The 16,343-nt window shown below is 31.0% G+C and overlaps 1 protein-coding gene across 16 annotated transcripts in view; it reads left to right on the forward strand.

Annotated features, from left to right (window-relative positions):
• The window catches only part of LOC143085539 (uncharacterized), a 38,428-nt gene that overhangs the window by 20,273 nt on the left and 1,812 nt on the right, over positions 1 to 16,343 (forward strand). For 9 of the 16 annotated variants that reach the window (XM_076261944.1, XM_076261945.1, XM_076261949.1 and 6 more), the window contains 5 exons: positions 3,388 to 3,501; positions 8,777 to 8,890; positions 11,031 to 11,144; positions 14,366 to 14,479; positions 14,847 to 14,960. In XM_076261944.1, the coding sequence (XP_076118059.1) occupies positions 3,388 to 3,501; positions 8,777 to 8,890; positions 11,031 to 11,144; positions 14,366 to 14,479; positions 14,847 to 14,960 (570 nt within the window). The remainder of the gene's footprint in view (positions 1 to 3,387; positions 3,502 to 8,776; positions 8,891 to 11,030; positions 11,145 to 14,365; positions 14,480 to 14,846; positions 14,961 to 16,343) is intronic. The other 7 variants (XM_076261943.1, XM_076261953.1, XM_076261956.1 and 4 more) reach the window with 3 other exon arrangements.

Consider the following 16,343-nt stretch of genomic DNA (forward strand, 5'->3'; position numbering starts at 1 on the left):
TGGTTGAAGGCTATACAGTTATGTATTGTTAATTTCTGATTCATTTTGTCTCTTGTGGAGAGTTTTCTCATTGAAAATCATACCACATCTTCTTATTTTTTATATAACTATAAATTAAATACAACAAAGAAAAAAAAAGTATTTTGCGTCATTATGAAACTCAAATGTCACAGCCATATACCCTTGTCTTCTGTAATCTCAGAAATCGTGGATCACTGGTTTTAGTTTACTCATCTTTAAACTTTCATGTGATCCTAAATGACGTTATTGTGGTCCAGCATATATCAAATATGTAATTGCGTTATCAATGATGTATAGACAACCAGTGATTTACAATCTAATCATTCCAATCCTCTCGGTCATCAATATGTGACAATAAGATTCACATAAAACTATATTTCCTTTTGGAGATGTTGGTACCATTTGAATATAAATTAATCAAATAATGATAAAAAAAGATGATAAGCCAAAAAACAATATGACAATGTGGTTATCATTTGATTAATCTTGTCATACTATTGTTTTACCTGGATTATTTGTGACAGCAGGTGGGGGTGGGGTTCCATAAAGGATGTAAAGATAAGTCAATGATCTTTTACCTGTAGGATTGTTTTAGCACTTTAAATTTGAAATTTTTTTTGCGTAGTAATTTTGATTACTCATGAGCATCAATTTTGTTATTTTTTTGCGTAGTATTTTTTGATTACTCAGGAGCAACAATTCCATTACTTTTTTGCGTAGTATTTTTTTATTACTCATGAGCATAAATTTTCGTTACTTTTTTGCGTAGCATATTTTGATTACTCATGAGCATCAATTCAGTTTAAAAACTATTATGTTATTCACACATTAAAAATAAAAGTTTTTGAAAAAAGTATAATGCATTAACCAATGGGTGATATTGTTTTAGATGCTAATTAGCAAAAAAGCATTTTGGGTCTGTTATTTAACTTTGCACAAAAAAAAATTTCACTTGCTAACTGCAAAATTGATTAACGTAGAAAAACAATGATCTTTAATATGATTGAAATTGTCAATTGAATCTTTACTGGGTTTGTTGCCCCAAAATCTGGGTTAATCCATATTTTCCATTTTGTCAATAATCTTTAAAGTTGTTCAGCAAGACAAGATTTTGAATCACACAAATTCACATTTATTTAAAAAGTCATGTAAGTGATACAGGCTCTTGTAGCCTCTTGTTTTGAGTGGTATCTGGGATGACTTAAATCGGTTATCTGATTTCAGAACTAGATCAGAACCCACACAAACATTAAACTTTTGAAATAGGATCAGATGGTTCATATTCAGGATTAGGAAAGGGTGTACTCAAGATTATTATAAGGGTGTACAGAATTTCATTCATGAAAAAATGTCAAAAACATCTATAAAAGGATGTTGTTTCTTTGCTATAAAATCTCTTAAAAATCTGTCAGAACATGAAATGTGAAAACAAAGTTTACTACAGGAAGAAAGTGGGTCAGAAACCTCATCAAATATAGATAATATCAGAATTTATTTACTTTTGATTTAGAGAAGGTTATTGTTTATATCTGAGTTATGTAAATAAACTTTTATCATCATGTAAATAAAATTATAAGAGAGATGAAACAATAATGGTTTATTACAATGGAGAATATATGTAAAAGTGTAATGTTTGGGGTATGAACTTGTGTGAACTTGTCATATGGATAATGTTATATGTATATAAAGTGCTATAGTTAGTGTAGGAACATGTGTAAATTTGTCATACCGATGCCAATGTTTTAAGCCTGAAGTCTACTGTATACTCTATTACACCATGATGTCATTAAAGGTTATGCCATATATAAGGTCAAATTGCTGCAGGAACCATCTTAGATTATTGATATCTATCATATTGCATCATTGATCATAAATATCATAGTGTAAATTAGATACACCACATTAGGTTTATGTTCCAATCGGTGTTATTATACAAAACCCTAAATATAAAGGCTGTTGTAGTATTTTCAGTGTTGACCTAAGTCACTAGACATTCCAACTTGGAACAATTGTGAGAAATGAAAGGGAAGTGATACAGTTTGGACAACACATAACAAAAACAGTTGTGAGTTGTACAACTTTCAAGATAAAAAAACAGCAATAGAATAGCTGTGATAGTCCTTTTGTCTCTTTTTTATGATTGTCCATTAGGCTTTACATGTCTATTTTTTGGTTATTTCCACATGTTCATCTACCACACATCTCTCCATTATCTGTTTTAAAAGAAATTGGTTGATTGTTGTTTGCTTAGCATCAAGTGCCATCAATGGTATACGTCATATATCAGGAAATATTATGATGAAGCATAAAGAGAATATAAAAAAAACTAGACCAAAATGTGAAATATTACATACAAAGGCATACTATTCCTTACAAAAATGGATGAAATCTTATCTTCAATTTTAAAGTATTCAGTCTTTTTTTTTTAAACTCAGTGTGTACTTAAAGCAATCAAATAAAAAAAATACAATAAGCCATCATTGTAGTTGTATCAATGTTTGATTTGAACAAATGGATGATGTGCTGACATTTCCTATGGTTCATCTTTATATAGCTAATTAAAATAGCTAGAAGAGGAATTTTCAATTTTGATAATTGTTTTGCTTTTAAAATAAGGAAACAATGAACACTAAAGGAATTACTAAATCTTTTCTTCCTATTGTTATCTACAGAAATCTGAGATTATTATTGATTACTAAGTCAATTTAAGAAGCAAGTTACCTATGATATAATTGTTTGAATGACCTAGTATTCTGAAAATTGTTAATGCATCTATTTCACAATAAAACAAACCATGCTCATGGTGTGAATTAAGTCTCTTTGACCTATAATGGTTTACTTTAATAAATTGTGACTTGGATGGACAGTTGTCTAAGTTGGCACTCATATCCAAATCTTCTTATATCTACATACAATTAGATTTTCTTTATTGTCTGGAAAATATTTATGAATTTTCTTTTTTCTGTGTTCAAGACAAACTACTGTAACTCTGTATGACATATTTTTGTCCTACTGGCACTGATGCATATAGTCCTGATAATAGTCTAATATCATTGTTACAAAGGTTTGGCATAAATGTAAAAAGTGTAACAACAAAAACTTCAGCCGTAATGATTAAACCAAATAAAATGTATAATTTCCAGATTAAAGAAATCCTAAGACACCATTTTAGAGAGAGAGAGATAGAGTTAAACCTAACACTGACCAGAGTGAGGGTAGGACAGGAATTTGAATACCAGGATTATATTGTCCAAATTAGGGTGGTTACATTAAATGAATGTTGAACATTAGAACAATGTAAAAAAATCACTTTATAATGCTAAAAGGAATATCTGTTTCATGTTTGGTATTTTTTGTTTGTTTCAGCTATTGCTCAGGAGAAGACAGAACAAGAGTTAATGTCTGGTATAGAAGGATTTGATGCTGGTAAATTGAAACCCACTGAAACCCAAGAAAAGAACCCATTACCAGATCCTTCAGGTAAAATACACTGACATTGTGTTAAACTATTGTCAAATAAGGAATATTTTTGTTCATAATCATGTAGTAACTTATATTTGATACATAATATACATGAGTTATCTGCTCTTTATTCATACAATGGAAAATTGAAACAACACCTTGTAGGCAATGTCGTGATTAATTAAATTAAAATTTCAGTTTCTCAACAGATTTCATGTCTTTGTGTAATTATTATTTCTTAACAAGGACAGTATTTGTCAATTTTTGTAATAGAATTGAAAGGAAAATTAAGGAAAATAAAGTAGGTGTATAATGGATTTGTCTTCAATCACTTATATGGAAAAATTCCCTTAAAGATTATTTTGCTACTGTCTAAATAAGGGTTGAAAATATCCAAATTCTTGTTAAGGTGTTAAAGTGTCTCAAATTTTTTGGACTAAATATTTTTTTCCTTTCTTTTTTTTTTGTTTTGAATTTTAACAAACTTTTTATACGTAAATCTTCCTCATTTCTTTGATTAAAATCTTCCCTATTGTGAATTGTTACACATATTTCACATGATATAGGTACATTTTAATATAAGGAAGTTGTAACTGATTCCCAAAAAAGTACAATATACAAGTTACAAATCTAATGAACTCAGTCAACTAGTAAATAATTGTGAAATACTTGAATTTTGTTGCATTCAGATTTTTTTCTTGATAGCCTTATTTTTAACAACAATCATAGTTAGAAATCACAAACAGCCATTTATTTCAAAATGCATTTAAATTGATGTAATTTAAAAATTATATTAATAGGTTCTTCATTATAATTTCTGTTTACAACATATTATTTATCATTCTTTATTCAGTTTGACCACTATTAATGACAAGTCATTGGTAAAAAGCTTTTCATATTTTTAATGAAGCCCCCAGAGCTAATAGTTCCGGATTAAACTATAGGGGCAGACTACAGGAGCTTGTGTGTGTGTTAAAAAAATTTTTTGTTTCTTCTTAAAATTTGATACTTACTCATTTTAATTTAGAAAGAAACTTGATTACTAAAGATAGAAAATAACTAAGACACTGAGAGTGGGTTAAAACACGCAAATTAAGACCAAGTCTTTGATAAACTTTGACCATAATCCAAAGAACTATATAAGCTGTATAAATATATATGTTCCTCTTATTAAATGAGTTTGGTTTTGTATAGCAAAAAGTTGACTGTTTTCAGTTCTATCAGCAAAACTTCTTTGGTAAAATTAACAATTTTATAAACTAATACATGTACTTTATTTGTATTTAAATGAAATAGTCCCGTAGAATTTATTGAAATCCTAATCTTCCTTGTATGATACAATGGTATTAACTAGAAATCCTCTATTAGAAGTTTGAAGAAATTATATTTCATGATGAGGAAGTAACAGATCTCAAAGGTGCATAGAAACTTAAACTTCTTATTATGCAGTTAAGCTGCATTATGCGAACACCCTAGATTTGTGTTCTACCCAATAAATCCTGAAATACTTGCCTTTGTCATTATCTAGCTTGCTACTATGTTATATATAACTAATTGAACACTTTTTTAATACTTTTTATTCTGGATTACAAAAAATATGACCAGAAAAACCTTAAATGATCGTCGATTTATCCAAAAGTTTTGAGGTTACACATAGGAAGAAGTGCTCATTAGGAATCCTTGTGTAGTTTATTATGACCTGTGCTTTTGGCCAAGATGTCAAAGAACAATTGTATGAAATATTTAATCGCCGAAAATCTCTTAAGACAAGCAGTTTAGATTTCTCAAATGGCAAAAGTCGTAGGAATATTGTTTGTCATCAATACGTAGTACAACTACGTCAGTAGTCTATTATATAATAAGTTCAACTGTTCATGCTGTTGGCGGCAATTTCAAATTTAATAGAAAAAGAAATTTTCGTATCTTTTCAATTTGGAGGCAGGTGTGCAAATTAGCGGTGGTCCGAGGTCCGCGACCTTCCACTTTTGCAAGCGGAATTTCGACTAGGATAGTTGCTTTCTAGCTACGCCCGACGTAGTCACCTTCCACTTGAAAGAAAATAAGAATTAACTTTGCAAACCTTTTCACCATGTTCACGAAAGTCTCCAATTGAACGAGCTAAAAACTTATTTTTATCATTATTATTCATGACAGCGATGTTCATTTTGTTCAACCGCTAGCTTTATACAGAAAATCGCCGACAAATATTGTATAAATTCGAGTAAAATTGTATCTGATTGACAAAAACAACATTGTAAATACATAACAATGGGGCCGTGAAGACAAAATTTTACAATATCGGATCCGATTCCGGAAGCGGATAAGGGTAATTCCTGGTTTGGCGATCAATTACAAAATAAATCCAAACAGGTGAAAAAATACATCTATGCATGGTAAATAAATATAAACACTAGAATTGTAAACCAAAAGATATATGTAAAAGAAAGAAAAAGCAGAAAAATATTTTATACAGAAACTCAAAATTCTTTTTGACAAATTTTAATTTAAAAATCCAATACAACGTGACAGCTGGGAATAGTATCTAAGAATATACATGTTCATGTTCACAGTCTAAATCAGTCATAAATGATGATAATGCATGTGAGATGCTTTTAAAGTGTAAACATATTACTGCAATTTCGAAGGGTTATTTTTTTTTATCTCAATTTTGAAGGGTCAATTAAAGTAGCTGAAAGTTTCTTTCTTTATTTTCACAAATAATGCAACTATATTATATATACCTGAATGTAAGTAAATCATAAGATATATAGGTGGCATCCTTTGGGCCACTCTACCCCCTCCTGTTTAATAACTTGGAAACAGTCGAGCTTCCCACCCCTAAACCATATGAGGGGCAGATCCAGGATTTTAGGTTAGGAGGGGCGCAAATATAAATTTTCTCCGAGCAGAGCGAGGCTAAAAAAATTTGAGGTAAAATTATCGGAATATTCTTTATTAAGCTGAGAACAACCCATGCTTTGCAAATTTAAGGGCAGTGCACGCCCGCCCCCCTCCGACTAAATCCGCACCTGCATATATTCAAGTATAGGACAATATAATAAATAAAATGAAATATAGGGGGAGTCCCTGGAGTTACCCCACCCCCTCCTGTTTGAGAACTTAGAAACGGTCGAGATCCACACCCCTTAACCATATATATTCATGTTTGTGACAATATGAAAAATCAATGAAATATAGGAAGAGTCGCTGGGGGTCACCCAACCCTCCTGTTTTAGAATTTAAAAATGGTCGAGATCCCCACCCCTAAACCATATATATTCATGTATGGGACAATATGACATCCCACCCCTTAACCATATATATTCATGTACGGGACAATATAACAATTCAAATGAAAGATAGGGGAGTCCCTTGGGTCACTGTACACCCTCCTGTTTGAGAACTTAGAAATGGTCAAGATCCTCACCCCTTAACCATATATACTCATGTATGGGACAATATAACAAATCAAATGAAATATAGGGGAAGTCCCTGTGGTCACCCCAACCCTCCTGTTTGAGAACTTGGAAACGGTCGAGATCCCCACACCAAAACAATATATATTCATATATGGGCCAATATAACTAATTAAATGAAATGTAGGGGAAATCCATAGGGTCACCCTACCCCCAGTGGGGGATCCAGAAATTTTCATAAGTGGGGGCCCACTGACTGACCTAAGATCAAGATCCTCACCCCTAAACCATATATACTCATGTATGGGACAATATAACAAATCAAATGAAATATAGGGGGAGTCCCTGGGGTCACCCTTCCCCTCCTGTTTGAGAACTTGGAAACCAATGAGATCCCCACTCCTAAACCATATATATTTATGTATGGGACAATATAACAAATAAAATGAAATTTAGGGGAAGTCCCTAGGGTCACCCTACCCCCAGCGGGGGATCCAGAAATTTTCTTAAGTGGGGGCCCACTGACTGACCTAAGATGGGCCCGCTCCCAGATACGCTTCAGTGATTCCCTATATAAGCAACCAATTCTTTTCCCAAAAAGGCCCCCCCCCCCCCCCCTAAATCCTCTGCCTACCCCTATCTGTTTAAGAACTTGAAAACCGTTGAGATCACCACCCCTAAATTATATATATTCACATGTACGGGACAAAATAAGAAATCATTTACATTTACTATGGGCAAGTCGTTAAGACCTCACATTTGATCCCTGTTGTAGTGAACATTTTTCTGATTCGTGTCTCATAACCTTTGTACTATAGAACACAAATTCAGTTTTCTTTACAGGGAAACTAGTCCATTCATACTATTACATGTTCATACTAAGTCAACTTGAACTTCTAGCATTCAAATAAAACCAAGGTTAACTACCAAGTAGAACAACTGCACTCATTGGGAACTTGTACCACTGCAGACTCACCATAAAAAAATATACATTGCGCTTGAAACCTTGATAACATATAAATTATTTGCCTTAATAAATAAATCATTAGATAAACATAAATGTACTATATATGAATGTTTAATGTTGAGTCAACTTTGCCACAGCTTTCATAATTACGGTTGTCTTGGTTTTTGGTTAACTGCCCTCAGCGCTTACAGCGCTTTGATTTTATTTTTTGCAAATCATGATGCAGTTATTCATTCACAAGAAAATCATCCTATAAATGAATCTTGAGTCTCAGAAAACAATTTTGCTAGATTTTATTGTTGTTAAAGTTTAAACAATAGACATGTTTTTCTTTTCAACTTTAAATGTGGGGCCACTTTAAAATTCTCAAATGTTTTATATAAAAGTTCCATTAAATGTGAATGCACTTACAAATTATCTTTCTGTCTTGATGTGCAAGTAATATATTACAATTAAAATATTTACACCCTTTAAGTTTTAGTTATCAAAATTATAGTTTGACAAATAGCATACAAACTAGAGGTGTATAAGAATACAACTTTTTAAATAGTAGATAAGGATGGCGTGATTTTTATATAAATGCATGTCTGGGTGTTTGGTTTGTGCATTTGTTTGTGTTTATGCTATGATTTAATTGATAAATATATATATAATGCATACATAATTTATAGGATTGTTTGATCAAAAGATCTTATAGTGTGCAGTGCTAGATATTAAATGTTTCTTGATAACTCCACCCATTAATGTTTTGTATGTTGTAACCTTGGTGTAGATAGTGTGTCGTGCATGTGTGTGTGTAGCTTTGTTAGTGTCCTAAGAGTTTGAATCTGATCTTAAAGTCGTAGCTAACATAAATATTAAATTGAGCACATAAATCAAATAAGGTATAATTTTCTGTTATAAATAATAGCAATCACTGCAGAAAAAGCTGAAAGGTATCGTAAACAGTCTATAGAAGATTTTAATAAAAAGAAATTGAAACGAGCAAATACAGAAGAGAAAAATACACTACCTGATGCCGATGGTAAAAAGAGCATGTCAATTTAAAATTCTGAAGTTGTACTTAGTCAGCTGAAATAATTGCATTGCAGGCTATGATAGTTTTAGTTAAAATAAAAGGCTGATGCCAGATATTGCCCTTTTAAATTAAAAGTCAAACTATAACGTGGGAATTTTAAGATAAGTGTAGTGGTGAATGTGGTAAAATATCAAATTTCTGCAAAATTTTCTCTGCTTGTTCTGATACAAGTGTTCAGTTTAGCAATCAGCAATAGGGTACTTGTATAATTGAACAATGTTGTTATTTTTTTTTCTAATATATTACAAATATCAGACCTTAAAGAAATACCTGCAATGTGGTTTTAGTGTCAGTTTCTAACGACTTTCTTTTCAGACTTCAGTTTAAAACCTTTAAAAAGATATATTAAAATCATTTACTCTGCTAGTATGTACTTCAATGTGAAGTTGAAATAAAAACAACTGAATTTCCTACTTTCTTTCTTCTCACATTTATATTTTAATCTTATCAATGCATGAAATTGAATGCTAAAAAGAAAATTGTCCAATATGCATATAGTTATATGACATAATAGTTGAATAAATTCTTCTGACTCAAAATTCAGGTGGGAAAGTATATAGCTAAAGTATTATGGTTATTGTCCTTATGTTGTGAAATTCTGCAGTATTTCAAAAACTATGATTTATGAATAATAGAGAAAAAAAACTTGGTAAAATAAAACCAAATATTTCAGCAACATAGATGATACACCATCTAATTTCTGCAGTTCTGTTTATCCAACGTTTGCTTGCATACAATTATTTATTTACCAGAAATCTCTCTGTAGTGTGTACCAAACTTTTAAGGGAAATTATTGAATGCAATATTTCTAGTCCCCTACCGATGAAGACCAAGGGGACTTTAGGTTTGCACTCTGTCCGTCTGTCAATTCATCCGTCAGTCCGGCAAAACAGTTTCCAGACTTTTAATCATGCTTGTAGATATTGATTTGATATTTGGTGTATTGTTTTATCATTACAAGTTCGATTATCACGATTTTAGCTTTTCTCCTTGTTCAGTTAAAGCCTTTCCCTAGAATAAATTTTTTTATGAAATACTTATTGATTACTAGATTTCTGGTCAAAGGAACATAACTCATTTTTAGCTTTCCATAGAATTAAATATTTGATGAAATACTTATTAATTACTAGATTTCTGTTCAAAGGGTAGTAACTCATTTTTTAAAAGATTGGTTAAATATATTGTATTAAGATAAATGATATTTTGGATTGTTTTCGTTTTCTTTAGTATATTGTTTGAAGAATTAAGTGGTAGGTTTGTTTGTTATTTTATGTAGTTTACACTATGACAAATTATAGATCAAGTTAGAATTTTGTTCCATTACAATGAATTGTTAACTGGTAGGGGACTGTATTGCCACAGACTGCTTGTTTAATAAATAATAGGTATATTTATAGTGGAATATTATCAACAAATAACACAAAACAATTTATAAAATATATTATACTGTATAATAAAATTGCCTATTTGACTCTTTGAATAGCTATATCATATTGTTTATTTTGACAAGTTGGTAGTAAACTTATAAATAAATAATTTCCTTATCAAAGTATGCCTAAAAATTCAATTATTTGTGCAATTAGAGTTATCTCTCTTTCCTCTACTTGTGATGATTTTAAGACTGATGGGTCATCTTAGGAGGAAATAATTACATAACTGTATGTTTCATTATAAATGGTTATTTTGATTGGCTAACAACAATCTCAAGTCTTTTTAAAATTAACTTTCATTTCAAAATGAAACGTAACATTCATGATGACACAAGCTTCCAGAATAAAGTGCATGTAGGTAAAAGAAAAGATAAAATTGAAATCATGTTTTCATGATGCTTAGAAATAATGTAATTTTAAATATTGAATACTTTGAGTAATTTTATAAAGGGTTTTAAAAGCATTTTTAGAATGAAGTGCTCCATACAAAATTCAGTTGGGTCAGGGCTTGACCACAATTATTTTCAAAAAGAAGCTTCAATTTTTTAATAAAAAAATATTTTGTTTGCACTATGGATAGTTTACTAATTGCATGTTTCAGAGCCTGTGTATGTGTTACAAACTAACCAGAAAGTTTTAACAATTTAATTTTGTAGCAATTGAGCAAGAAAAAAGAGAATGTGAAATGAGACACTCTATTGGTGATTTCAATAAATCAAAATTAAGACATTCACAAACTGAAGTGAAGAATCCTTTACCGAGCACTGAAGGTAACCATGATCATATGCTTCACTGCTATATCATGGAAAATTTGCTTTGCCACAAACAACAGTAGTTTATTTTCTATTAACTTTCATAGAAAAGGTAGACTTTTAATCGCAGAATTCCTCAAGGAAGCTACAGATTTTTTTTTATCAATTATTATATTTTCTTCAATTTTCAAGGTCAAATATATTCTTGTTCCATTAAAAATAAATCTTATGATGTCAAAATTAGCAAATAATAAGTTTTCAAAGTTATATTTTGTCTTAGAACTTTTTATTAATTTTCACAACATTTCAGATATTTAGTTATCTTACAAGAACAATTGATGTTAACTGCCAGGTCTACCTCTTTTATAGTTCTGTTTTACTTAAACTTTCAATGTTTCTACTTTGTATTTACTGGTTTTATAAATTGTCTACAGCACAATTCTGACTTTAATATACAACAAAGCCTATATATAGATGTATTAATCAAAAATATAATGAATAAATATATTTCTGTAAGAAGGAATGAAAAGGATTAGGAATGAATTAACAGTATACAATGATTATGTAGTGGTAAAAATTCTAATATTATATTTGCATTAAAAAAGTACCATGTGTAAATTAAAAGATCATGGATGAGTGTTTAATTAGGATAGAAAATTCAACTCTTTGACCAAACTTCTATTTATTATGGTGATGACTTGCAAGCAGGAAAAAGTGGTACCTAATTTGTGAAAATCAACTTATACAGTTTTCAACCTAGATCTTGAACCTTCAGAAAGATTCAACATTTGTTGAAGTCGAGCACCTGCTATTATGAACTTGTTTGGAGATATTTTTTAGCTCACCTGGCCCAAAGGGCCATGTGAGATTTTCTCATCACTTTGCGTCCAATCTTCTCCTCTGAAAATTTTTAACCATTTTCGTAAATCTTAGTAATCTTTTACAAAAATCTTCTCTGAAACTATTGGGCCAAATTAATCCAAACTTGGCCACAATCATCTTTGGGGTATATAGTTTTAAAAATGTGTCCGTGACCGGGCCAACCAACCAAAATGGCCGCCATGGCTAAAAATAGAACATAGGGGTAAAATGCAGTTTTTGGCTTTTAACAAAAAAACCAAAGCATTAAGAGCAAATCTGACAAGGGGGTAAAATTGTTTATCAGGTCAAGATCTATCTGCCCTGAAATTTTCAGATGAATCGGACAACCTGTTGTTGGGTTGCTGCCCCTGAATTGGTAATTTAAAGGAAATTTTGATGTTTTGTTATTATCTTGAATATTTTTATATCTGTTGTGATCCATTTTTAAACAAAGCTTAATTACTTATGTAGAAAATTGTTTTGCTATTTCAGTGTTCTTAGCAATTTTACTTTCTGTTTGCAAATCTATAGATATGGCTTATTTCATAATAATAGTTCTATCATGCACATAACTGTTTTTCTGGTCTCGATCTAGAATATGCATTTATTTTTTTTGGAAATCACCATTCCAATTTAGAAAAGATTCTTAATCTTTCAGGGTCTGTTAGATATGTATTTCTGTGTTGAACTTTTTTGTTCACTGTTGATATGTTTGTTGTATGTTTATTTCAGGATTTGAATCTGACACAGTATATTTTTTTATGTTTTTGTCTCTGATTTCTTTTAATAACCATGCTGCATTTACAATGCCATTTAGAGTACTTTTATTTATATAGGGCAATGTATTTTTTTTTTTTTTTTTTTTTATTTGAGTCACCTTTCTGTATGATTTTAATTGAAAATCTGTAAAGCACTATGGTAGGTTTCCAAAGCACAGTTTTAAGAGTATCAAATTAAAAGTAAGCTCAAAAGTTACAACTAAAGACATGCAACTATTACACCGTGTATCATCGTACAGCGGATATAGGTACTAACCAAGCGGACGTGAGCGATTTTGATCTTACATGGTAACGAAAAATCTTTGTTTTGTTCACATAATATCAATGTGTACTTCAATCTAAACATAATTGTTGTTTTAAGAAATGATTTGGTCATATGTTGATGATTAGAGATGTCTCATTATTTTCCCAAAACAAGAGGGATTACTAAAAGCATGTGCAAATACTTGTAAAAAAGTTGGCTCTCGTCTCATCCGATATAATTCTATATTCATTGCAACTCTTTTTCTGATAGAAGGTCAATGTGTTTGTGTAATAAGTATATCTGTTTCAATAATTGGCATTGAAATCTTTCATACATATGTTATTATTCGATATTTTCTCCCTAAAAAAGCGTTGTGTACGGTGTTAGCTGACCACATAAATCCTTATGTACGGTGCATAGTTAAGTTGTTGTACACCGTACACAAAAACTTAATTTTCATACTCGTTTATTACCCAAACAGTTTCAAGGAATGAGTAATCACAGGTAGGTTTATGATTGGTAACTATTACTGTTGTCCTGTATTAAGTTTCTTTCAGATAAAACATGTAAATGTCTCAACAACTGTATCGAAATTGAAAGTGGGTGTTGACTTTCACAACTATTTGCGCATGAACAAGTTAATTGTTCTTATTTGAATATCAAAGTTGTTTTATGAATAGGAAAACATCGATGCAAAAATTATTTGGGAGCAGGAATTTCAAATGTTGAGAAATGTACATTGAATATTGATAAAGCAAAACAAAGATCTTCGTTACCTTGTAAGGTCAAAATCGATCATGCCCGCTTGGTTAGTACCTATATCTGGTGTACTGATGATACACGGTGTATTAAAAAGTATATATAACCATGGGTTAATTATATTTAAACTTTATAACTTTATAAATGTTTTGAAATATGTCTTGTATTGAAACAAAACTGTGTTGGAATTTGAGTAAATCTATGGTATAATCTTCTGAAGCAAGCAGTTTCACATAAGAAATATTTATAGATAATTAACCTGATTACAATCAGTTGAAAGTGATTTGGTAGCAGTTGAATTAAAAAGTTATTAAAGTTTTAAAATTATTAACTTTTTTTGGTTAATATACATTTTCAGACTACAGAGTAAAAGCTAATTCCTTTTAGTATTGAAGACTTAACTTACTAGTGAAGTATTGTGTGTAAGGCCAAACTTAAACTCATATTTTGATGTGGAATATTTGTACCCTTAGTGTTTTTCCAATGTTTTTAGGACCTCAAATATTAAGTCATTTCCATGTGCAGTATATGTTAACTGTTAATAATTCAAATTATGAGAATGATTTACTGAAGTTTTATGTATATTTCTTTTATAGCAATAAATTTGGAGAAACAAGAGGTTGAGAAGATACAGGAGATTGAGGGATTTAAGAAGGATTCTTTGAAACACACAGAACCAACAGTTAAAAATGTATTACCTGATCAAGACAGTAAGATTCATTATTATCAAAACTAACTTACTACTGTAGTTTCATTCACATTCCAAACTACCATTTTTATGCATTGAGGAAAAATGTTATTTTTGTGGATAAAAAAAAGCTGTTGAAAATAGTCAGATCCGACTTATTACTAATGAGGACAACTGAAAGTTATTCAAATAATTCTGTTGAGGGTCAATGTCTGCAAAGGCAACTTCACCTCATGGGCTTAATACTATTAAATCATACCCCCTAAAAAAACTCATACCTCATTTTCAATTTCAGAAAAGAAAAAAATAATCTGTAAGGATTCCTTATTATACCAACATAAAATTAGGTACAGTTCAGTAAAATGAAATCACTGATTTACTTTTTTCAGCATTGGATGCAGAGAAAAAAGAACAAGAGTTGAAAGATGGAGTGACCAATTTTAACCGCAACAGTCTGAAAAAGACAACAACAGAGGAAAAGAATGCATTACCATCATCTCGAGGTTAGTAGAACACTGGTGGATTTAATTTTAATACCCTGACTCTTAAGGCAGGAGAACAATATGTCATACTTGTTTGCTTGAAATGAAATTTTAAAAGATCAGGCCTTCAATTCACAAAAAAATCTTATAACAAAAATTTCTTGAAGGAATGAAAAATTCAGTATACAGGTACTAATGATTAACTTAAGTTATAAGATTTTTTTGTGAAACGCAGACAAAACTCCAATCTCTGATTCCTTTTCTAAAGTGTGTAGCACTCACAACCATTATACATTTGAAATGGAGCTTTCTTGATTCTCAGTTATAAAGGTATATACCTTTAGATATAATTCAATATAAACACAATTGGTCAATAAAGTACACATTTTATGTATGCTTGTATATAGAAATAAGGAGGTGTGGTATGAGTGCCAATGAGACGACTGTTAAGCAGACTCTAAATGAAGTATATACTACACAAATATAGGCCACTAGTTTTAACATATTTATTTATAGTGGATTGGGAAACAAGTTTTGCAACTTATAATAATCCCTTTCCACTTTAAAGGTGCGAGTGCTGCCTTGTAGGAGCATTAGCCTGCTCTTTTTCGAAATCTACAAGGGTGTCTTTAACGTGCAAGAGATATGGCTCTCTTAACACGGGTCAGCCATTTATCGTCCCCTTCCGACGGACTATCATTGTTTTCATTGTTTCCTCGAGACCATACTTGCAAATGGTGTCCAGGGAGAGCTGAAAATTCAGTTCCTGAAATTTTCATCCCAGAAGGGAATCGAACCAGGAACCTTTGAGTTAGTAGTCCGATGCACTAACCACTACATCACGGCTCTCTTACATAGAAAAACCAAAACTGTATAGTCCTCTATATAAGTCCTGACATGAATAAATGTGAAACAATTGAAACAAGAAAATTAACAGCCTTATATATGGAGAGAAAAAATGACTGGAGTGGAGGTCATATTGCAATCATCTTGTCTGTCTGTCTAATGGCACATTTGTCAGTTTATACAACCCCGTCAGGAGTAGGGCTACATTTTATCATCTTGTCTGTCCATTCTTACAACAAATATTTTGGTCACTCTTTTCTCAGGAATAACTGAACAGAATGTCTTTATATTTAGTCAGCATCTAGAAAGTGCTGTGATGAGATGTAAAATGTAAGATTTTGTCCGTCTGACACTTACTACTTGTTTGAAAAAACTATGAAACATCTTTTGAATGAAAACAAATATACTTTCAGGCTTAGCTCAGGAACTACTGAACATTCTAATTTTGACCAGAAGCTTAACAGTAAAAAGTTGTAATTTTTGCACGTTTTAAATCTATCAGACACCTACTTTCTGCATTCTTGTGATAGATAAAACTGAATAATTTTGTTTTAACAT

The sequence above is a fragment of the Mytilus galloprovincialis genome, chromosome 8, assembly GCF_965363235.1.
Source record: "Mytilus galloprovincialis chromosome 8, xbMytGall1.hap1.1, whole genome shotgun sequence".
NCBI classification, from domain to species: domain Eukaryota; kingdom Metazoa; phylum Mollusca; class Bivalvia; order Mytilida; family Mytilidae; genus Mytilus; species Mytilus galloprovincialis.